Source organism: Aotus nancymaae, unplaced genomic scaffold (assembly GCF_030222135.1).
Source record: "Aotus nancymaae isolate 86718 unplaced genomic scaffold, 86718_ANA_hifiasm-v0.15.2.pri h1tg000009l, whole genome shotgun sequence".
In the NCBI taxonomy this organism is placed as follows: domain Eukaryota; kingdom Metazoa; phylum Chordata; class Mammalia; order Primates; family Aotidae; genus Aotus; species Aotus nancymaae.
This window is the reverse complement of record NW_026988420.1, coordinates 2,016,393-2,040,567: the sequence shown is the minus strand read 5'-3', so window position 1 is coordinate 2,040,567 and position 24,175 is coordinate 2,016,393. Positions and strand designations below refer to the sequence as shown.

General features: G+C 40.6%; 1 protein-coding gene across 3 annotated transcripts in view; it reads left to right on the top strand.

Annotated features, from left to right (window-relative positions):
- LOC105704901 (centromere protein J) overlaps nt 1-24,175 on the top strand; it is a 43,059-nt gene that overhangs the window by 4,805 nt on the left and 14,079 nt on the right. For 2 of the 3 annotated variants that reach the window (XM_064373502.1, XM_064373503.1), the window contains exons 2-9: nt 4,488-4,997; nt 5,539-5,662; nt 10,860-11,156; nt 12,858-12,969; nt 13,798-13,900; nt 14,026-15,646; nt 17,026-17,158; nt 21,795-21,960. In XM_064373502.1, the coding sequence (XP_064229572.1) occupies nt 4,563-4,997; nt 5,539-5,662; nt 10,860-11,156; nt 12,858-12,969; nt 13,798-13,900; nt 14,026-15,646; nt 17,026-17,158; nt 21,795-21,960 (2,991 nt within the window). In that variant the 5' untranslated portion in view covers nt 4,488-4,562. The remainder of the gene's footprint in view (nt 1-4,487; nt 4,998-5,538; nt 5,663-10,859; nt 11,157-12,857; nt 12,970-13,797; nt 13,901-14,025; nt 15,647-17,025; nt 17,159-21,794; nt 21,961-24,175) is intronic. The other variant, XM_064373505.1, reaches the window with a different exon arrangement.

The window sequence follows — 24,175 nt, the reverse complement described above, 5'->3', positions numbered from 1 at the left end:
TTTGCTGTGCCACAGCCAATTGCGGTAGACGCCGCCTTCCAGTGTTTTTTCCTTCACTGTTCTGGCTGTGGCACTCGCTTCTGCATCTCCACTTGATTTTTTCATAGTGTACCTTTGTTTTAAATTTTAAAAATTGTTCATACTTCTTTTTTTTTTGAGGCAGAGTCTCGCTCTGTCGCCAGGCTGGAGTGCAGTGGCGCCATCTCAGCTCATTGCAGCCTCCACCCCCTGGATTCAAGTGATTCTCCTGCCTCAGCCGCCTGTCCTGAGTAGCTGGGATTACAGGCATGTGCTACCACGCCCAGCTAATTTTTGTATTTTTTTAGTAGAGACAGGGTTTCACCATGTTGGCCAGGATGGTCTCATCTCTTGACCTCATGATCCTCCCACCTCAGCCTCCCAAAGTGCTGGGGTTACAGGCATGAGCCGCTGCAGGCAGCCCATACTTATTTTTCAAACTAGAAAAATAATGTTATAATTAAAATACTAAATGTGTCAACTTAATTACTGCTATGTCTCAAATGTCCACTTTAAAACTCCTGTTGGAAACTTAATTCCCAGTGCAACAGTGTTGAGAGGTGGGAACTTAAGAGGTGATTAGGTCATGAGGGCTTCACTCTAATAAACAGATTAATGCTGTTATCTCAGAAGTGGGTTACTGATTTTAGGAGTGGCTTTGTTATAAAAGAGAGCCTCTCTCACAGGCTTTTTTGCCCTTCTGCTCTCCCTCCACGGCACAACCCTTGCCAGTTGCCAATGGCATGCTCTTGTTCTTCCCAGGTCCAGAACTGTGAGAAATAAATTTCTTCATAAATTACCTAATCTCTTCTCTGGTATTCTGTTATAGCAATAGAAAATAGACTAAGATAGTTACCAATTACAATTTAAATAGATCATTGTAACTTGTACTGTTTGCCTCCACTATTCAAATAAAGACATAACGATATTATGTCCATGTGTTGAAAAAAATCATTCAGACGGAATCGGTCCATTGACACTGATGAGATTGCAGACATGTTTCTGCGCAGTCTGGAGGGTGATGCACACTGACATGTGCTTCATTACAGCAGCATCTTATGCCATGCAGTGGTTAAAGTGAAATGTAGTCTTACCAAGAGAATCACGTGTTTAAGAGAAAAATATTTTGTACTTCTTCACTTCTTAAATTTAATTAACTTTAATTAAATTGGAAAATTCAGTTCTTCAGTCACATTAGCTGCATTTCAACTGCTTAGTAGCCACAGGTGACTAATGGCTACTGTACTAGATGCATAGATCCATGTAATTGTATTTTTCTTTGTCTTTATTTCTTATAATACACACTGCTGTGCACTTTGTAACTAGCAGCGTATCTTGGATATATTCACTACTTCATTATCAGTAAAGAGCTTACTTCTTTTTTTTTTTGAGACTGAGTCTCCCTCTGTCACGCAGGCTGGAGTACAGTGGCGTGATCCTGGCTCACTGCAATCTCCGCCTCCTGGATTCAAGCAATTCTCCTGCCTCAGCCTCCCAAGTAACTGGGATTGCAGGCGCATGCCACCACACCCAGCTAATTTTTTTTGTATTTTAGTAGAGATGGGGTTTCACAGTGTTGCCCGGGCTAGTCCCGAACTCCTGAGCTCAGGCAGTCCACCCACCTGGGCCTCCCAAAGTGCTAGGATTACAGGCGTGAGCCACCTCGCCTGGCCTACTTATTCTTTTTAGCAGTCGCATAATATGATTACCCTGATTACCTGATCTTCTGTTAATGGATATTTATTTTCAGTTTGTTGCAAATGTGAGTTCATGCCAATATAACTGTGGGACAAAATGCCTAGATGTGAAATTGCTGAGTCAAAGTTCTCTGCATTTACAGTTGGCTAGATATTGTCATATTGTCCTTCAAATGCTGTACCAGTTTATTTGCTCAGTAAGTACTTCATGAAAGCGTTTCTTCAAGTTGAATGATGAAAAGCAAATGAACACAAGCAAAAAAGAGTTCCTGTCATACTGTGTATTACCAGTTTTTAGTCTTTGCCAACCCAGTGTGGGAAGAAAAATGGTAATGTTGTTAGTGTTTTAATTTCCATTTCTTCAGTGGAGTGAGAATGAGCATGTTTTAATGTTTTGGCATCTGTCTTTTTCTGTTTGTATTTTTACATGTTTATGTCTTTTAGACATACTTGGTGTAAGTATGAAACGACGTACATGTTTGTTTGCCTCCACGTTGCCCTTTTATCAATCATTTTCCTTTGGTTATATTGATAAAGTCTAGAATTGTGTCTAAAAGTAGCGTGACATGTCATTCGACTTCGGTACTGCACTCTTCCCATCTCCTCGAGGACGTGATTGTAGCAATTCTCCCCCTTCTTCATCCTCATCAGCCTACAAACATGCTTGTATTTCTCCTATTGTAAAAAATACTCCTCTTCACCTTACTTTTCTACGTATTTCCTTCCTCTATAACAGAACTTTTGGCGTTAGCTGTGCCTGCTCTCTTCAGATTCTTATTCTGTCATGTATCCTCTTCCACTCAAGCTTTTGCTCTCCCTGCCCCAAGCTGCTCTCATTGAAGTTCTCATGACCTTTGCTTTGCCAAATTCAGAGGTCAGTTCTCAGTTCCTCCTTTCCCTTCGTCTCTTTCCTCTTTGAAACACTTTCATCACTTAGCCTCAAGGACACTGCACTTTATGCCTCTTTTCTGTGTTTTTTTTTTTGTTTGGTTTTTGTTTTTTTGAGATGGAGTTTCACACTGTTGCCCAGACTGGAGTGCAATAGCGCAACCTTGGCTCACTGCAACCTCCGCCTTCCAAGTTCAAGCAATTCTCCTGCCTCAGTGTCCTAAGTAGTGTCTGCCACCATGCCCAGCTAATTTTTTTGTATTTTTAGTGGAGTTGAGGTTTCACCATGTTGGCCAGGCTGGTCTCGAACTCCTGACCTCAGGTGATCCACCCACCTCAGCCTCCCAAAGTGCTGGGATTACAGGCATGAGCCACCGCACCTGGCCATAAAATTGCGTTTTATGGTCTAGAAAAGGAGAGTAGTCTGAAGGAGCAAAGAAAAAGAATACATGTTTTGTCTTCAGACTCAGTGGTACTAGAGTATGGGTTCCATAGAAACAAATGTTCTCAGGAAGGTGAGGGAGTGCTCAGAGAAGAGGTTGAGGATAATGGGGATTTTGCTGATGATGGACTGTGAGTGTTTTGGGGCTGGGATGCTTGGGAGATGGAGCAGAATAAGGTGTGGGGATTAGTGTGTGAGAGGTGAAGCCCGGTTCTGGATCTCAGGCCCTCCCATGGTGAGTGATGTAATAGGTTTAAACAGGTAGATAATGGTGATGGGCTTTGAGAACTGGGGGTTTCTGGAGGAATGGGCTGTCAATGAGAGTGTCCTGCAGATGGTTAGGACGGCTGGGTGGCTGGGTCTTACCCTGCCCCTGACAGCCGCACAACTTGCGCCTTCTCCTTCCCCTGATCCTTAATTTTACCTTCTAAATGAGGACCCTGCCTAAACTTGCAACCTCCTTTTCCCACATGGCTTATTATTTTTCCCCTTTGCACTTATTACTAATTAACATACTGTATAATTTCTGTGTGCGTGTTCCCCACTAGACTCTGATTTATGAACTGTTGTGTACCCAGAGCAGAAAACAATGTCTGGCACAGAGTAAGAAGTCAATAAATGTTAGTTGAGTCAAATCAGATACACACAGAGGAAAAGCTTATCTTCTCTGTTTATCTATCACACAGTGGCAAAGTTACAGTAGGAATTTGGCCAATTTTAAAGTCTGATATACAGAGTTATGGCATAAGCCAATATAATTTTTATTGTCTCATGCCATAAGAATTACATTTCTCCTATCTGCCAGGCATGGTGCTTGGCAGTAGTGAATATACAGATATCTTCAAGGAACTCCATGGATTGGTAACGAACATAAAAGCAAAATACCACTAATGAGATGAGTGCTAGAAGAGTGATGTCATTATTTTACCTCTAGGAATACCGATGAGGGGCTATCTGGTGGGCAAGGTGTTGAAAGGGAGATGGACAAGGAAGGGACAGGTGAAACAGTGCCAGGTAAAGCCACGGGTAGTGCTGGTGACTTTTGTTCTAGAACTAGGACAAAGAAGCAATGTTAGACTAGGGCCAAAAGCAGGAAAGTGCTTAGTGTGGTAATATCTGATAGTGGCTTTTTTTCCCCATAAGTGAATAACTTAAAAGGTATTTTATCTTCCATAGTTGAGTTGAACTAATCTAGCACTTGCATAAAATCATTAGTAATTGAATGGTTAGGTCAAAAAGGATCTTAGGTTTTTGATCTACTCAATTTGGTTATTTTTAAGACTTAAAAATTGTAGCTTAATGCCCAATTGCTTTGCTAGTTAAGGTCTTTTGTATATGAAATATCGAGGACATTTTTGTGCTGGGTTGAGGTTTGGGCTCATTTTGGGTAAGACATGTAATGGCTCTAACTAACACATTTTGTTGACTATCTTTGTCTATAGGTGTTGGAAATCAACAGCTCTTCTAGTTTCTTCATTATTTAAATATAATAGTGTCATTGGACTAAGATATTCCCGATGCCAACCTCTTCAGAGTTAAACAGTGGGCAGAACTTCCTAACCCAGTGGATGACCAGTCCTTCTCGGGCTGGGGTCATATTAAATCGTGGATTTCCTATTTTGGAAGCAGATGAAGAGAAGCGAGCAGCTGTGGACATTTCTACCAGCTTTCCTATTAAAGGCACACATTTTTCTGATAGCTTCACCTTTATAAGTGAAGAAGATTCACTTCATGAAGAACAGAAGTCAGAGTCAAACAGCCCTTACAGACCACAGTCAGATAAATCTGAAACCCATACAGGCTTTCCTTTCATTAAAAAGGGACTACAGATAGTGGCATGTCACAATGCTCCTGGACTCCAGGAAGAAAACAAAAATGACTTCATCCCAGATGTTGCAAGTGAAGTCAAAGAAGTGGCTTATAAAGACCCGCTTTTTAAAAAACTTGAACAGGTACAATAGGATTTGGCCTACTGTGAATTTATGTCGTTGCAGGTTTCTATTTAAGTAATAAAGTCACGTGTTCTAGGTCGTCTTGTTTTTTCCCCTTCACTCTGAAATCCTCAGAATACCAGATTTTGCCCTTTGTCTAATGTGAAACATTAAAGTATGTTTAATATAAAGATATAACTATAGCACTTACGATAACTTTAAGTTGTTACCTCATTTGGCAAAAAGTAAGAAATGTTTGATCAAGTATTAGGGGAAAATAGTGGATGTACTGATACCATCCTATTTTAACAGTCAAAGGATTTATATGGCTTTTTCGTGTTCTTAGTTGAGATAGTTGATATTATTTCCTTTGTAAGGATTTGAGTTTTAGATTTTTAGTAGCCAATTTAGTTACCTAGGAATCCCTCTCTAGGAATCCCTCTCTAAAACTTCTTACCAGGGAAGATAGGAGGAGGGAGATGGAAGGAATTAAGGGAACAAGGGGTCCATGAAGAAATGTAAAGTTGATTTAATGAAATTAATTTTATATTAAAAATAAAAGCTGAAAGAAGTACAACAGAAGCAGCAGGAACAATTGAAGAGGCAACAGTTGGAGCAACTACAAAAACTCATGGAGGAACAGGAGAAGCTGCTCACCATGGTGTCTGGGCAGTGCACACTTCCAGGTATGCTTTGCCTACACAGGGCCTCAGTACAATGAGAAATAGTTACATACATTTCTGACCTGTATGTGTTTGATAGGTTATTTCTAACTTCCTGTATCATATGTTACGAACTCCAGTTTGTTTAAGGGCCAGGAAGGCAAGGTGAAATGGTAGAGGTGTAATATAACTGGAACAAGAAGGAGCTGTGGCATTCTGGTGTGCGCATGCCCTACTGTAAGGCATTCATGTTTATTCCTTAAAAAAAAATGAGCTGGGTGCTGTGGTCCATGCTTGTAGTCCTAGCTACTCTGGAGACTGAGGTGGGAGGATTGTTTGAGCCCAGTAATTTGAGGCTGCAGCAGTGAGCTATAATGGCACCACTGCATTCCAACCTGGGCAACAGAGTGAGACCCTGTTCCCCTAAAAAAGGTTCAGTAGAAGAAAAGCCAGATTTGGCCTAGAGCTACTACTGGTATCCAACTCCTGCCTGATGAATGAAAACTGTTGGGTGTCATAAGGTATATTTAGAAGCCACTCTGTTCAACTGAAGAACCACACCAAAGATACTTAATTGTGCTAGTGTGACCCATCAGTTAACAGAAAGCACTGTGTGCTAATCAGGAAAGAAAACTGGAAATGTGACCTGGAGCAGTGATTTGAAAATTTCTTGATGACACTCTGTAGTAGTAAAAATGTTTAAAATCATGACTTCTAATGACAAAGCAGTTTCATGTCATCAGTCCTTATTGGCGTTCCTGGCATGTAGTAAGGACATTTTCTATCTTGTTTATTCTAATTCTGTATCATTTTTTAAAATGCTGCATCTGATGATAAAATTATTATGGATTGTGTCTCACAGTTTGAAAAACTGAGGTTGGAGCCACGTGCTTGCTTCTTGGTGCTACTTTTAAGAAATATACTTTACCGACTCGGGAAAGCACTGTTCTGCTCCGAGATTGTGCTGGGCATTGGGAATACAAGGAAAAAAAGACTTGGCAAGTGAGGGAGGCTGGGTGTAGGGATTGGGTGGAGTGTGGTCATGAGAAATTGTAGCAAGTTGGCTGGGCGTGGTGGCTCACGCCTGTAATCCCAGCACTTTGGGAGGACAAGGCGGTTGGATCACAAGGTTAGGAGTTCGAGACTAGCCTGGCCAACATGGTGAAACCCTATCTCTACTAAAAATACAAAAAAAAATTAGCTGGGTGTGGTAGCAGGCATCTGTAATCCCAACACTCGGGAGGCTGAGGCAGAATTGCTTGAATCTGGGAAGCAGAGGTTGCAGTGAGCGGAGATTGTACCACTGCACTCCTGCCGGGAGACAGCGTGAGACTCATCTCAAGAGAAAAAAAAACAGCTGTGATACTTTTAGAGGTAGAACCAGCACTATGGCAGAATGACAGGGAAGCTGATTTCAAAGTTATTTACAGAAGAACTAGCTTTATTCAGTCATAGAGCAGTTTGCTTTGGGGCAGTGGTTTTCAAATATTTTGGTCTCAGGACCCCTTAGCATTATCAAATTTTTGAGGACCCCAAAGAACTTTTGTTATATGGGCTGTGTTTATCAATAACTTACCGTATTAGAAATTCAAACAAGCCGGACATGGTTGCTCACGCCTGTAATCCCACTACTTTGGCAGCCCAAGGCAGGCGGATCACCTGACGTCTGGAGTTCAAGACCAGCCCGGCCAACACAGTGATACCCACGCCTGTAATCCCAGCACTCTGGGAGCCCAAGGCAGGCGGATCACCTGAGGTCTGGAGTTCAAGACCAGCCTGGCCAACACGGCGAAACCCCGTCTGTACTAAAAATATAAAAAATTAGTTGAGTGTGGTGGCACACTCCTGTAATCCCAGCTACTCAGGAGACTGAGGCACAAGAATCATTTGAACCCAGGAGGCAGAGATTGCAGTGAGCCGAGATTGTGCCAGTACATTCAGTACATTCCAGCCTGGATGGCAGAGTGAGACCCTGTCTCAAAAAAAAAAAAGAAAATAAATTAAAACTGAGACATTTAAAAATTAATTTCCTTAAAATGATAATAAACCAATTACATGTTATAAAAATAACATTTTGAAATGAATGTTTCTTTTCTAAAACATAAAAGAAGAATGGCATTTTTATTTTTGAAACTTTAAATTTGGGCTTGAAAGAACTCAGCTGATTTTCATATCTACTTTTGCATTCTATGTTATGTGAAAAAATTCAGCTTCACATGGATATATAATTGGAAAAGAGGAGTATTTTAATAGCTTTTTCAGATAATTGTGGTTACTCTTTGGTATTGCACCTTAACAAGTGGTCATTTTATAGCAGTTATTTGCCGTATGGAATCTAAAACCATCTTAATGAACTTTTTATACACTTACATTAAAATATAATACAAATATATTGGATATCTTGACATTTTGAATGAATTTTTTGTGGTGCTTGTTTTTGGTGCACTGGTCATTTGGAAAATAGTGGTTCACTGAATTATGTAGGTCTTCAAAATGTTGACATATTTCATCATACAAACAGTATCAAAAATGGCATTCATTAATATTAGCACCAATCACATCTAAACGGTCTTGAAGTATTGCTAATACAGCTTTCAAGCTTATGGTGGTGGACATGCTTTGCAAAATTCTAATTTTTATTTGAAAGGTCAGATTTTATCATTGGCGACAGGTGACTGTCATTTTCTTTGAAGTGACTGGCTTACTTGTTTCTTTTTTGAGAAAATGCCTGCCAGATACCCAGATTTAAATAATCATAGTTTGTCATTCATGCTTTCAAGTAAAAATGGTGTTCCCTGAATGGTTTCCTGAATGCCATTTTGGAGCAGAGGCAATTTGTGCATACTTCCCCTTTTGTCCCACAGAATGTTCAAAAGACATGTACTTAAGAGTCGAGATTTAATAAAATTCATAGTTGTTGCTACTTTATAAGGACTTTTTTTTAAGACAGAGTGTCACTCTGTTGCCCAGGCTGGAGTGCAATGGTGCAATCTCAACTCACTGCAACCTCCGCCCCCTGGGTTCAAGCAATTCTCTTGCCTCAGCCTCCCGAGTAGCTAAGACTACAGGCATGCACCACCATACTTGGCTAATTTTTTGTATTTTTAATAGAGACAGGGTTTCCCCATGTTATTCATGGTGGTCTTGAACTCCTGGCCTCAGGTGATCCTCCTACATTGGCCTCCCAAAGTGCTGGGATTACAGGCATGTCACCATGTCCAGCCAGGGCATTCTTAGGTAAAACTTTTTTTTTTTTAGACGGAGTCTCTATTGCCCAAGCTGGAGTGCAGTGGCGCGATCTTGGCTCACTGCAACCTCCACCTCCTGGGTTCAAGCAGTTCTCCTGCCCTAGCCTCCCAAGTAGCTGGGACTACAGGCACATGCCAACATGCCCAGCTAATTTTTGTATTTTTAGTAGAGATGGGGTTTCACCATGTTGGCCAGGATGGGCTCGATCTCTTGACCTTGTGATCCACCTGCCTCTACCTCCCAAAGTGCTGGGATTACAGATGTGAGCCACTGCACCCAGCCAAAACATTTTTTTAAAACTATGAGTGCGTGGTGCTGACAAACAACAGCTATTGGGACTCTGGGTGCTGCTGTCCTGCTTTGAAGAAGGCACCAGGAGTTTTTTATTTTGCATTTGCACCATCAGTGCATATTTTGTGAAAGTAATTTTGACCTAGTAGTAGATGCCCCAAGACTGAGAACAGTGCTTTAGGATATTACTTTCATCAAAGACCACTTCAGGCTGAAGTGGGATGACTGTCGGTCAGAAATGTTTAGATTAGGGGAGCGGTTGCTAGGAAGAAGGAAGGTTGAAGCTGATGTTCAGTGAGGTCCTGCCTTTTTTCTTTTTCTTTCTTTCTTTTTTTTTTGGTGGGCTAGGATGCGGTAGATAAGTGATAGGTGGCAGTGGCTGTTATCTAAAGCACTTCTCATGTATCTTCACTTCCATATTTAGGTGAGACAATCCAGGAGGATTCCTGCTGGCACAGCTGCAGGCTGGCTAGCATGCCAGTGCCCTTTCAGAAGTGCGGCTTAGAGATGGAGAGAAGAACCTCCTCTGTGTTTACTGGGTTAATTCAAAAGCAGAGACTTAAGAAGCAGAACAGACAAAAAATAACAGGATGTTTAGAAACTAGGGAAAAGGGCCAGGCACGGTAGTTCACGCCTGTAATCCCAGCACTTTGGGAGGACGAGGCAGGTGGATCACTTCAGGTCAGGAGTTCAACACCAGCCTGGCCAACATGGTGAGACCTCGTCTCTACTCAAAATACAAAAATTAGCTGGGCGTGGTAGCATGTGCCTATCGTCCCAAGTACTCAGGCGGCTGAGGCAGGAGAATCGCTTGAACCCGGGAGGTAGTGGTTGCAGTGAGCTGAGGTTTTGCCACTGCACTCCAGCCTGGGCAACAGAGGGAGTGAGACTTTGTATCGAAAAAAGAAAAGAAAAACTAGAGAAGAGTACAAAAAGGAAAATTCAGCTTCCATCACCCAATGATACCAAAATTCTAAAGGGCAGCTTTTGGTAACTAGGGAACAGCTCAGGTCACTCGCATCACTGTCTGTGTGGGTGCTCCGGGTCTGACGTGCTGATTGCAGGGCTGCAGAGTTGACACCTGCATGTTCTCACACGTGGAACAGGAGTTAGGCAGCTGCAGCTCTGCCATGCCTGTGCCATCTGCACGGAAGCAGTGTCTAAATATACTCTCATTTAAAACTATATGAAAGTCACTTTGGAATTTAAAAGTTTCATGATTTTGACCGGGCTTGGTGGCTCACACCTGTAACTCTAGCATTTGGAGAAGCCGAAGTGGGCAGATTGCCAGAGCTCAGGAGTTTGAGACCAGCCTGGGCAACATAGCGAAACCCATTTCTACTAAAAATACAAAAAATTACCCCAGCATGGTAGTGGGCGTCTGTAATCCCTGCTACTCAGGAGGCTGAAGCGTGAGAATCACTCGAACCCGAGAGGTGGAGGTTGCAGTGAGCCGAGATTGCACCACTGCACTTCAGCCTGGGTGACAGAGTGAAACTGTCTCAAACAATCAGTCAATCAATCAATCAGTCAAGTTTCATGGTTTTGTTAAATACCACATCCTAAGAAAGGGAAAAAATACTTTTGTCACTGTGGAGAAACCTTTGTGGGGTGGGATCACTCCTGGGGAGAAAAGACAAAATGTTGAAGGAAGTCATCAGCTTTGCTTTCTTAATTTAAGGTTTGAGTTTACTGCCTGATGATCAGAGCCAGAAGCACAGATATCCAGGAAATGCCACCACTGGAGAGAGAACCACATGCTGCTTCCCATCATACATCTACCCGGACCCAGCCCAGGAAGAAACATACGCCTCCAACATTTTATCCCATGAACAAGGCAACTTCTGTAGAACTGCTCATGAAGATTTTGTTTTAACTTCAAAAAGTGCTTCTCCTAATTTATTTTCTGAGGCACAGTATCAAGAAGCACCTGTGGGAAAAAACCATTTAAAAGAAGAAAACAGTAACCATCCTACAGGTGAGCCACTTATGTTTCTCTCTACTTCACTCATAGTGTTACTAAGTTGTCCTAAGATAAGGCTTTTCTGTGGTTTTTCTTTAAAAATTATTTTTCAGAGATAGAGTCTTGCTGTGCTGCTCAGGCTGGACTCAAACTCCTGGGCACAAACAATCTGTGCCCCCTCAGTCTCCCAAGTAGCTGGGACTATAGGCACGTGCTGCCCTGCCAGCTCTTTCTAGGCACGTGCTGCCCTGCCAGCTCTTTCTGTTTTTTTTTTTTTTTTTTTTTTTTGTCCCCTGTGGCCTTTCTTTGGAGACAGAGTATTGCTCTGTTGCCCAGGCTGGAGTGCAGTGGCATGATCTCAGCTCACTGCAACTTCTGCCTCTAGGGTTCAAGTGATTCTCATGTCTCAGCCATCCAAGTAGTTGGGATTACAGGCATGCACCACCATGCCCAGATCATTTTGTGTATTTTTAGTAGAGATGGAGTTTCACCAGGTTCCCCAGGCTTGTCTCAAACTCCTGGCCTCAAGTAATCTGCCTGCCTTGGCCTCCCAAAGTGCTGGGATTACAGATCTGAGTCACTGCACCCAGCCATAATGCCTTGTTCCTAATTTAGGATTAATTCCTTGGTATGGAAAGCTCAAATGTATTTTTCTTCCTTTTTATACAATATGCTTCCCTAGCCTTTTATTTTGGAAAATTTCAAACATCTAGAAAAGTTGAAAGACCACTGCATTGATTACTGATATACTTACCAGTATGTTACTTCATTCCAAATATTTCCGTATGCATCAAGTATAACCACAGTGCTATTATTATATCTAAGGAAATTAGTTATAATTCCTTAATATTCAAGTTCATTTTGGAATTCTCCCAGTTATCCCAAAATGTCTTTTAAGGGTGCTTTTTTTTTTTTTTTTTTTTTGAGACGGAATTTCGTTCTTGTTACCCAGGCTGGAGTGCAATGGCGCGATCTCGGCTCACCACAACCTCCGCCTCTTGGGTTCAGGCAATTCTCCTGCCTCAGCCTCCTGAGTAGCTGGGATTACAGGCACGCGCCACCATGCCCAGCTTTTTTTTGTATTTTTAGTAGAGACGGGGTTTCACCATGTTGACCAGGATGGTCTCGATCTCTTGACCTCGTGATCCACCCGCCTCGGCCTCCCAAAGTGCTGGGATTACAGGCTTGAGTAAAGGTGCTTTTTTTTAAAGGAACCAATCAAATTTATGCATATCCAGTCAAGTTCATATATTATGTTTGATTCTTATTACTCTTTAGTCTTTTTATCACTAGAGAAGCCCACACTTCTTTTTCTCATGACATTAACCTTTTGAAGAATGTCAAGTGCCTTTATTTTATTTTATTTTTATTTTTGAGACAGGGTCTTGCTCTGTCACCTAGGCAGGAGTGCAGTGCACCATCTCAGCTTACTGCAACCTCTGCTCACTCTCAGCCTCCCAAGTAGCTGCAATTACAGGTGTGTACCACCACGCCTGCCTAATTTTTGTATCTTTTTTCTAGAGACAGGGTTTTGCCGTGTTGGCCAGGCTGGTCTCAAATTATTTAATTATATTAAAGAATTCCTTGAGTGTTGTAAAATCTTTGACGTACATTACTTTTAATAAAAATATCTTAGCATAGTAACTTTAAAATTCTCATGTTTTAAGACATTAATATGCTTTTCTTGAGCTAAATTGTTCCTAATTTTTATCTTAGGAGAAAGTATTTTATCATGTTGGGAGAAAATGACGGAACAGATTCAGGAAGCGAATGATAAGAACTTTAAAAAACGTGACAATTCCTCAGAAGTGGCTAATGTTGAAGAAAGGTAGATATGTTCATGTTGAAAGTGGCAAATGTGACTATTTAGTACAATAGCTGGCCTTTGTTACGGAACACTTTCCGTGTTTGAAAGATACATACTCTTCTTGTTTTTGTTTGACTGTACTTTTAAGGTTAAAGATACAACCTGTTATGTACTGTGAACAACAAAGGAGGTTGGGGAGATATGTCAGTTAAACTGCTTTGACATTGTATTGTCAAAGCTTTTTCACTTAAGAGAAACATCTGAATAAAATCAATCTTCTCTCAAATAGTTAAATCCTATTTTTGGAAAAGGGAAAAATTAAGTGTCGGCATCTCCCTTTTGGTGTCACTTATTTATAATTGCATAATCAGTGATAGAATTTTAAAATATGGCAAATTTAAAGTATTTTATCTTTTAAATATTAGGTTGATTATTTTAAAAATATATTTCAAAATTTTCAATACGATATGGACAAAACGACTTTTCTGATTATGCTCTACTCACATTAAGGGCCTTTCTTAGTTTAAAAAAATGCATAGTTAGTAATCTATTTTTCAAATACATTTTAAAATTATTTGATGAATATGTTATTCCACATATTAATCTATAATGGATAGATGGACTTCAGAAGCGTTCTTAGGGCTCCCAAGTCACATGGAGAGTGTTGTGTATTCTTATATTTAAGGGGTGGAGAAGGGCTGTGGCTTTCATTAGATTCTCAAAGGGAAGCACTGCTTTTGGGAAAGGTTAGTTCTCCCTGTAGTCTAGGGTTTCCATACCAGGCACACTAAGTGTCAAATACTCACACATCATGATTTGCATGTTCAATAACTTTGTGTTTCTAATTAGGCCCATTAAAGCTGCTATTAGAGAAAGGAAACAGACCTTTGAAGACTACTTAGAAGAACAAATTCGGTTGGAAGAGCAAGAACTGAAGCAAAAACAGCTGAGGGTTAGCAATTGCGCTCCTTTGATTAAATCATTCTGAGGCTTTAGAGATTTATCTAATTTGTTTTAAAAATAACTTTCAGATGACTTGGACATACCAAAATTAATTCAAATATTCTTTTATTTTAGGAAGCAGAAGGACCATTGCCAATCAAAGCAAAACCAAAACAACCATTTTTAAAACGAGGAGAAGGTTTAGCCAGATTTACTAATGCTAAATCTAAGTTTCAGAAAGGGAAAGAAAGTAAACTAGTGACTGCCCAGAGCACTTCTGAGGACCAGCCTCTATTTAAAATGGATAGACAGCAACTCCAGCGGAAAACCGCTCTCATAAATAAAGAACTGTATGCAGAGAACCCTACCCTTAAAAAGGACAACAAAGCTAGAACCAGGAGGGGTTCTGTCACCATCAGTCAGAAGCCAAAAATGCTGAAGTGTAATAACAGGAAAAGTCTGTCTCCATCAGGGTTGAAAGTACAGACGGGGAAGAAACATGATGGGCAATTTAGAGACCAGATCAAATTTGAAAAAAAAGTTACATCTAATAATAAAGAAAATGTACCTGAGCGTCCAAAACCTTGCGATACTGGCTGTACAGGGTGGAATGAGACACCAGATAAAGACAGACGTCCTCTTTCAACAGGGCCGGCCAGCCGCCTGGCTTCTAAGAGCTGTGTCAGGGAGACCGTGAAAGACTCGGAATCTTCTCTTGACGTTTCTCTTCAGAAAACGTTAGAGACTTGGGAACGAGAAAAGGAAAAGGAAAATTTGGAATTAAATGAATTTTTGTTTTTAGAACAAGCTGCTGATGAAATATCATTTTCTAGTAATTCCTCATTTGTACTGAAAATCTTAGAAAGGGATCAAGAGATCCGCAAAGGTCACCGGATGTCTTCCACCCCTGTCAAAGCTGTGCCGCAGAAGACAAATCCGGCAGGTCCCGTCCGTCGGTGTAACCGCAGTGAGGATTTGGCCCACGCTGCACGTGAGAAGGAGAGTGAGTGTGAGGTCACACCCAAACAAAACCGTTCATCGTCCTCAGCTGATGAATCGAGGGAACAGCCTTGTAAAATCAGTAGGAAAGCCTTCCAAAAGAGCACTTCTGAAAATCAAACTGAATGGATTGCAGGTGACAATGAAGGTGTTATGAACAGTGACAGTAGCACTGCCTCTGAGGAACAGCTTGATGTTACCATAAAACCATCGACTGAAGATAGAGAAAGGGGCTTCAGCAGCAGAGAGGATAGCCCACAAGTCTGTGACAGTAAGGGGCCTTTTAGGGACACCGGGACTCAAGAAGATAAAAGGAGAGATGTTGATCTGGATTTGTCTGATAAAGATTACAGTAGCGATGAGTCTATCATAGAAAGCAGAAAACATCAAGTGTCTGAGCCCTCAAGATCCTCATCCCTAAGTATGAGTAAAATGGACTTTGATGATGAAAGAACTTGGACTGACCTTGAGGAGAATTTGTGTAATCATGATGTTATTCTTGGGAATGAATCTAGTTACGGGACGCCGCAGACGTGCTACCCTAATAACGAAGTAGGCATCCTGGACAAAACAGTAAGAAGGAAGATTGCACCAGTCAAGAAGGGAGAAGACTTGAGCAAATCTAGAATGAGCGGAAGTCCTCCTCCTACGTCGGAGCTGATGAGCAAACTCTTTCCTTCCTTGAAACCAAAACCAAAGTCAGATTCACACTTGGGAAGTGAACCCAAGTTAAACAGAAGTCAAGACAAACCACCTGGTGAGTCAGAGCATTATAAAATATATATCAGAATGTTAGAAATTTAACATTTATCAATGCTGTCAGAATGCTTACAATCCTAACAACTCCTCAATAGAAGTCAAATTGATGGGTGATTTGAAAAAATCTGATTTGTGTGTCTATAAAATGTAATAGTCACTAGTGTAAGAGATTCAGTTGAATTGTCCTTTCAGATTTTTCAAACTTAAACTTCATTTTGACTTTCTGAAGACTTTAAAATCAATTACATTTTGATAAAGTGAGATAAGATCAAAGCTCCTACGTTTCCTTTCTTCCCCAGACCAGGTCCAAGTCCCCCTTCCTAGAAGTACCAGCATTACCATTTCATTTGTGTATTCTAAAGAGGCCGTGCATATAAAAGCATATGTGTGAGCTGGTATATAATTACTTTTCTAAACAAATGAAAATATGCTTTTTGGATACTGTCTTGCACCTTGCTTATGATAAATTTTGAAGATTGTTCTAACACATACACACATCTACCTCATTCCATTTAATGGATGTTTAGTATTTCAGTTGATGTAATGGACTTTTTAAACTTACACTGGAAGGTTCCTTTCCATTATATTATATTATATTATAAACTCCAATTGACTAGCATAGCATAGGCGCTTTGAAATATAAATTATCACGTTATTTTTTTAAAATTCTGATTTTAAAAGTAACATTTTTTTTGTAGAAAGTTTGGAAGCTTAAAAAGTATAGAAGTAAACATATTTACAAACTTAGCTACCCAAAAGTAACGGCTATGCCATTTTGGGATATTTCCTTCCCATCATTTTTCCTATGTATTTTTAATATGACAGAGAAGTATAACTTGCCTCATTCCTTTAGCCTTGTGGATCACATTTATTTTCTAAAAAAGTACTAATGGATAAAATGCTTATTTGAATTGCAGGACAGAAGCACTGGCTATTTTACATTTTAAATAGCAAATTTGATAAAGAGAAAAAATCTTAATTAGCATTTATTTGATTAGTAGTAGGGGATGAACTTTGCTTTTGGTGTTGATTAGCCCATTAGATCTCTTGTGGATTACTTACTCATGTTCTTAAACTATTTCTATGTATTGGCTTTTAAGAAATGGTTTTGAATGATTTCTTTTTATGTATCATGTTGATTCCTTGTCAAGTCGATACTCTTTTGAGGTTGATTAATTCTTTCATAAATTTGCACTGGTTTCCTCAGGAAAGTTAGCTTTAATTTTTTTTCCTTTTCATATGTGAGGCATTGTTTCGAATGCATTTTAATGGCACAGATGTTTGCCATATTCTTGGCTCTTAGTGTTACTAGCTAGCTAGTGTTTTTGCTGCTGTAAGCCCTTTTGCAAAGTTCAGTATTTATGGCCTATTTTATAGGCGACAATGCTGGATCCCAGGTTTTGAGAGACAAAATTACTGAACTGGAGACAGAAATAGAAAAGTTTAAAGCTGAGAACGCATCTTTAGTTAAACTTCGCACTGAACGAGAAAGTGCCTTGGAAAAACTCAGGTACGTTTGGGTCTGTAAATTGGGAGAAAATATGCAGTGATTCAGTTTTATCTTTAAAACCATCTAAGCAATCTGAAACATTTTCAGTCAATCCAACAAATATAATTGAAAAGGAGGTGAAATCTGTATCATATAAGATTTTTTTACTGAATAAAATGACCCAATGTAGTCAATGATGTGTCAAAACGGGAATTTTCTTAGTGAAGAGATCATAAATTGAAATTTGAAAAATAGTTTGAGCTATGGATTCAATAGTACTTTGGTTAGTTAGCGTATAGGTTTCCCTGGGATGCTGTAACAAAGTGCCACCAACTAGGTGGCTTAAAACAAGGAATTTATTTTCTTATGTTTCTTGAGGCTGTAAGTCCCAAGTCCAGGCATCAGCAAGACGGGCCATGCTGGCTCCTCCAGCTTCTGGTGGTTTCAGGCACTCCTTGGATATTTTTTGGATTACAGCGACATCACTCCAGTCTCTGCCTCTGGGGTCACATGGCTGTCTTCCCTCTGTCTGTGTCTTCACATGGCATTTTCCTCCGTGTGTGTGCCTCAGTGCCTCTTTAAAGGATAGGGTCATATTGGATCAAGGGCCCACCCTTCTCCACTATAACCTCACCTTAACTGGCATCTTAATTATATCTTCAAAGGCCCTATTTCCAATAAGGTCACATTCACAGGGACTGGGACTTCAACGTACTGTTTTAGAGGACACAACTCCACCCACAGCAGTTGACAGTATGACACATCGTTTCCTACCCTAGGTCATGATCTTATCTGACTTTATGGTTAGCAAAACTTGAACTAAATGTACATGAGGCTATTTGTATATACTATATTTATTATTTATATTTATATATATATGTTTTATGTAGACATAGTTTTTTAATTGTACTTGCGAATAGTCCTAAGTTCTGTGGCAGAAACACTAATACTTTTGATTCCAAGTGTTGCCGTGGGTCTTGCTGGGGATATTATGTATTGCACCCACACTGTATTTCTTTGTTTTTTGGTATTTGTTATTTTAATGTTTGAGGAGAAATTCATATAACGGTAGTTCCCATGGCTATCTGCTGCGGGATTGGATCTAGGGGATGGTGGCTGCTATGCAAATGCTGAAATTCACCCAGATTTCCCAGCCTCTTTCTTCTTTTAGACTCCCCAGGACACCACAAGGCTTTCATTAGTCTCCAGAGTTCCCAAATGGTTGATTCTGACAGGTGCTGCTAGTTCAATAGCTGCTTTGGTGGAGGGACTGATGCTTGGAGCATCCTACCCCACCATCTTCCATGACATCGCTTCTGTATTTCTTTTCTAAAACCTGAAAAATACGAATTCTAAAGCACACCTGGCCCATAAATTCCAGATAAAGGTTTATAGACAGCTATTAATCCACTTAAAAAGGAAATTCAGTTACTACACTGTATTTCGAGCTATGCTTAAAAATCAAATTCTGAATATTATTTTTAAATGGAAATATCTTTTTCTGCTGATATATACTATAAATATATGCTTATTATAGTTGTGATGGGTAAAACATGAACTTATTCCAATCCCTTCTCTACCCAAGATGACTTTTAAAATGCCTCTACATCATTATTTCAAAATGGACATCTTTTTCTTTTAAGCAACATTTAGATCATAAGATAATGGCTGTTTCTTTTTCTTTTAAAACAAATTTTTTTTTTTTAGCGTTTTCCCTATGTCAGTTTTGCTTTGTTCTAAGCAAAATTCAGTCCTCAAATTTAGACCTTGTGTTATCCTTCCCACCTTACAGATGAGGAAACTGATGCACTGAGAAGAAAGCTTTTTGTTTCCCCCCTTAGTAAGTGACAGCCACAGTGCCAGCCTAGGCAGTGTGGTTCTCAACCCTGGGCTCTACTGTATGGGGTCTTTAATCTGCTTTTTTATTTTATCTTATTTTTGATGGGGTCTTGGTCTGTCACCCAGGGTGGAGTGCAGTGGTGCAATCTTGGCTCACTGTAACCTCCGCCTCCTGGGTTTAAGCCATTCTCCTGCCTTAGCCTCCCCAGTAGCTGGGATTATAGGCACGTACCACCACACCCAGCTAATTTTTATACTTTTAGTAGAGACAGAGTTTCACCATGTTGGTGAGGCTGGTCTCGAACTCCTGACCTCATGATCCGCCTGCCTTGGACTCCCAATGTGCTGGGATTACAGGCGTGAGCCACTGCACCTGGCTTCTGCTTTTTATTTTATTTTTATTTTTTTTGAGGCAGAGTCTGGCTTTGTCACCCAGACGGGAGTGCAGTGGTGCAGTCTTGACTCACTGCACCCTCCACCTTCTAGGCTCAAACCATCCTCCACCTCAGCCTCCTGAGTAGCTGGGACTATACAGGCACGTGCCACCACACCCAGCTAATTTTCGTATTTTTTGTAGGTACGGGGTTTTGTCATGTTGCCTTGGCCGGTCTTGAACTCCTGGGCTCAAGTGATCCCCCCACCTTTGCCTCCCAAAGTTCTGGGATTACAGGCATGAGCTACCATGTCCAGCCTGCTTTTTATTTTAATAACATAATAGACATCTTACCCCATTAGCACACCCTAGTCTTCTGTATCCTTGAAATAATTGTATGAATGCTACTGTGGCTAATCAGTCTGTTGATGGAAATTTAGCTTGTTTAGAATTTTTCACAATTATAAATTACAGGGAATATCATCATATGTATGAGGCACTTTTAATTTAAAAATCTACTTCCCTGTGATTAATTTTAGGCATTTCCATTGCCCCAGTCAGCATCTGAGGCTTCTTCTCACCCCTTTCCCCATCACTGGAGTTGAGCGTTAGCAGTCTTTCGGATCTTGCCAACCTCGTTATTATGCCACCTTTCACTTGCTAAAGTTTGCATTTCTTTACTTATTGATAAAGTTGAGCATGTTTTTATATTTAGTGGTCATTTGTGTTTATTTTGTAAATTTCTTCGTGGCCTTTGCTCATTTTTCAGGATATTAAATTTTCTCAAATGTGCCACAAGTATTCTCCCCTAGTTTTTGCTTTGACTGTATGATTGTGTGCACCCTGTAGACATTTTGAATATTTAGCCAGTAGGAATATCTTTTACCTCTTCTGTCTCCTTTCCCTCTGGTGAGGCAGGGAGAGACTCGTCCAGTCTCGAGGCTTTAAATGCTGTCATGTCCCAGGTCCAGATCTCTTGCCTACATCTCCTATCCCACTGTCTCGTTGTTCTCTCTACCTGGAGAGCCGATAAGTGTCTAAATTGATCATTTAGAAAAAGTGAGTTCCTGACATTCCCTTTTGAACGTACTCTCCTCTTCTTCCCTGTCTCAGCACATGATGAGTCTGCTCTTCCATTTGCCCAGCAGAAAATCCTGGAGTTGTGCTTGAGTCTTCTCTTGCTCTCTCAGTTCATTTCTAACCCGACAGCTTCACTGTCTCAGATCTCACACTCTCAGCCAGGGGCCCATTGGCTTTCCCTGGTTATTAAAATCTTCCCAGCAGGTCTCTCTGCTGCCTGTGTCTGTGCTCTTCACACACATCCAGAGCCGGCCTGGGTTTGGACAGTTCATCTGATCAAGGCCTCTTTTTTTTATTTTTTTGAGATGGAGTTTCACTCTGTGGCCCAGGCTGGAGTGCAATGGTGCGATCTTTGCTCGCTGCAACCTCCACCTCCCAGGTTCAAGCGATTCTCCTGCCTTAGCCTCCCGACTAGCTGAGATTATAGGCATGTGCCGCCACCCCCAGCTAATTTTGTATTTTTAGTAGAGATGGGGGTTTCACCATGTTGGTCAGGCTGGTCTTGAACCCCTGACCTCAGATGATCTGCCCACCTCAGATTATCATTCAAAAGTTATTTATCATAACTTACAGGGATTGCAGATGTGAGCCACTGAGCCCGGCCTGCCTCCTCCTTTTTTGACACCTTCTCCTGCTACCCATCCTTTGCTCACTGTGTTTTAGCCACACTGGCCTCCTGGCTGTTGTTTGAACACCTCAGGCACATTCCTGCCTCAGGGCCTTGGTACCTTCCGCTCCCTCTGCCTGTGCTGCTGTGTGTGGACACTCTCGGGTTGGTTCTCATTTCCTTCAGGTTTCTTTCATGTTATCTCAGCAAGACAACCCTCACGTACAACACAAGTTCACCCTCCAACTCTCATATTTCCTGAAAGCTTTCTTGCTTTTTCTCTTTAATGCTTCTGATATTCCTTGTACCCATTTATCTTCTTTATTATTGTCTGTCTCCCATTAGAATGTAAGAAGCTGCGGGAGTACGATTTTTTTTTTTAGAGAGTCTTGCTCGGTTGCCCAAGCTGAAGTATAGTGGTGCGATCACGGCTTATTGCAACCTTGAATTCCTGGACTGAAGCCTGCCTCGGCCTCTTGGTGTTGGGATTACAGGTGTGAGCCACTGTGCCCAGCTAGGATTTTTGGGTTTTTTTCCACTGTGGTTTCCTCACTACCTTGTAGAATGCCTGATTCATCATAGGCACCCAGTGAATGCTTGTTGGATGAATGCTTTGGTGAGTGGATTGGCTGTTATTTCAGGCCTATGGATTGAAGATGAATTCACTAGGACTGGCAGTTACTCGCCTGTCAACAGGTTCTGCACATCACTGCACTGAGATGGTCTCCCTAGGTGATAACATAGTTTGGTCATTTTAGGAAAGAAATTGCAGACTTTGAACAACAGAAAGCAAAAGAATTAGCTCGAATAGAAGAGTTTAAAAAGGAGGAAATGAGGAAGCTACAAAAGGAACGTAAAGTTTTTGAAAAGTATACTACAGCTGCAAGAGCTTTTCCAGATAAAAAGGAACGAGAAGAAATACAGGTATGCTAGACTTTTAAAGAGTAAAATATTTATCAGTTCTTTTCTTACTAGTAAAGCCTTCCTAGAAAAGACCATGATAATGTCACAGATGAATGAACAAGCCGGGAGTTGGAAATTCACCAGCGTAATGTTGTGTTAATCTTTTTGACCTGCTACACACCAAATACTGTTAGTTCTGTTGAGTTATCATAACTTACAGCCATAAATAACCAGGTGTTTGATTCTAAAACTTAGAAACTGATAGGCCAGATTACCAGTCCTGTTCATTTCATAGTTAGAAATGGACATGATCAGAAGGTTGTAGAAGTTAAAAAAGAATTCATGCAGTTCTTGCTAAAATTTTGTAAGCTTTCTAGAAAAAAATAGGTGAATTTATTTACGATATTGGCATATGCAAAGATTTCTAAAAGACACAACTAAACTATAAAATAAAACATGGATATATTGGACTTCACCAAAGTTAAAACTTAGCAAAAGAGAAATTTAAAATGGCAATCCATTGCTTCTAGCATAAAATGCAAACTCACCGGCTGGGTGCGGTGGCTCACGCCTGTAATCCCAACACTTTGGGAGGCCGAGGCAGGTGGATCATGAGATCTGGAGTTCAAGACCAGCCTGGCCAAAATGGTGAAATCCTGTCTCTACTAAAAATACAAAAATTAGTCAGATGTGGTGGCATGCGCCTGTAGTCCCAGCTACTCGGGAGGCTGAGGGGGAAGAATCGCTTGAAGCCGGGAGGCAGAGGTTGCAGTGAGCTGAGATCATGCCACTGTACTCCAGCCTGGGTGACAGAGCAAGAGTCCATCTCAAAAAAGAAAAACAGCAAACTCACCTTCCACTGTCTGTATTTTAATGACTAGCAGTTTTGAGTTCCAGCCTTTACTTTCTTCCTGTCTCACGCAGCCGTCCTCGAGCAATCTCACCTGCACCCTCCAGCTTGAGTGACTCAATAGCACGGTGCTCAGGGCCTTTCATTCTTTATTTTTGTGGGAAGAAACGTACCATTATGTTTTGGTTAATACTTACTTTATTAAATCTATGTATTAGACTTTGACAGTATTAAAACTGTTATTTCCAAAGGCAATATAAATACATTATCATTCAAAAGGTACAAAAAGATGTGTAGTGAAATTTCTCCCTCACCCTTGCCCTAGCCACTTATTCAGTTGTTTTTTGAAAATAATTTTTTATTATAGAAAATTTCAAAAGCACATGACAGTAGGAAGAATAATAGAATGAATTTCCATTTCACCAGTGATCATTTTGTCTTTCTGATTTCATCTCTGTCTCCCCTCTAATCTTTTGTAGCTTTTTAATCTGGAATTTAAAAAGTGAAATCCCAGACATCCGTTCATTTCACCCATAAACAGTCTAGTAGGTTTCTTTGAGAAAGACATCTTTAAAAAATAAGATTATTAGCTGAGCGCAATGGCTCACGCCTGTAATCCCAGCACTTTGGGAAGCCGAGACAGGCAGATCGCTTGAGGTCAGGAGTTAGAGACCAGCCTGGCCAACATGGCCAATCCCCATCTCTACTAAAAACACACAAAAAATTAACTGGCTGTGGTGGCATGCCTGTAGTCCCAGCCACTTGGGAGGCTGAGGCAGGAGAACCACTTGAACCTGGGAGGAGGAGGTTGCAGTGAGCCAAGATCATGCTACTGCACTGCAGCCTGGGTGACAGAGTGAGACACCGTCCCGGGGGGAAAAAAGTATACGTTTGTCACACCTAACAAAGTTTACAGTAATTCTTTAATATCAACTAATATTTAGTCCACATTCAGATTTTCCAATCGCTCTGTATCTTTTTACAGTTGATTTGTTTGCATTCTGATTCACCTCTCTTGAGGCAGCCAGTGCGATCAATCTTCTATCTTTCCAGAGAAATTCTTAGCAAATACATATATATATCCATGGTGGTTTTTTTTAAACATTAATGTTAGTCTACTGAAATCATTATGTATCTTAACAAAACATCTTTATTCTTTGTTTTATTATTGTATAGAATTGCAATGTGTGCCATAATATTCTTACCTAAGCATTTATTTATTTCTGTTCTTTTTCTATTTGCAAGAATACAAGAAGGGCTACACTGAATAACTTTGTGCATATATCACTTCTCACAGTCATTCTCCTACTTACTCATTCAGCACGTGGCTAGTGAGTAGCTGCTGTGTAGCAGGCATGGACTGGGAATGCAGTAATGGACAAAACA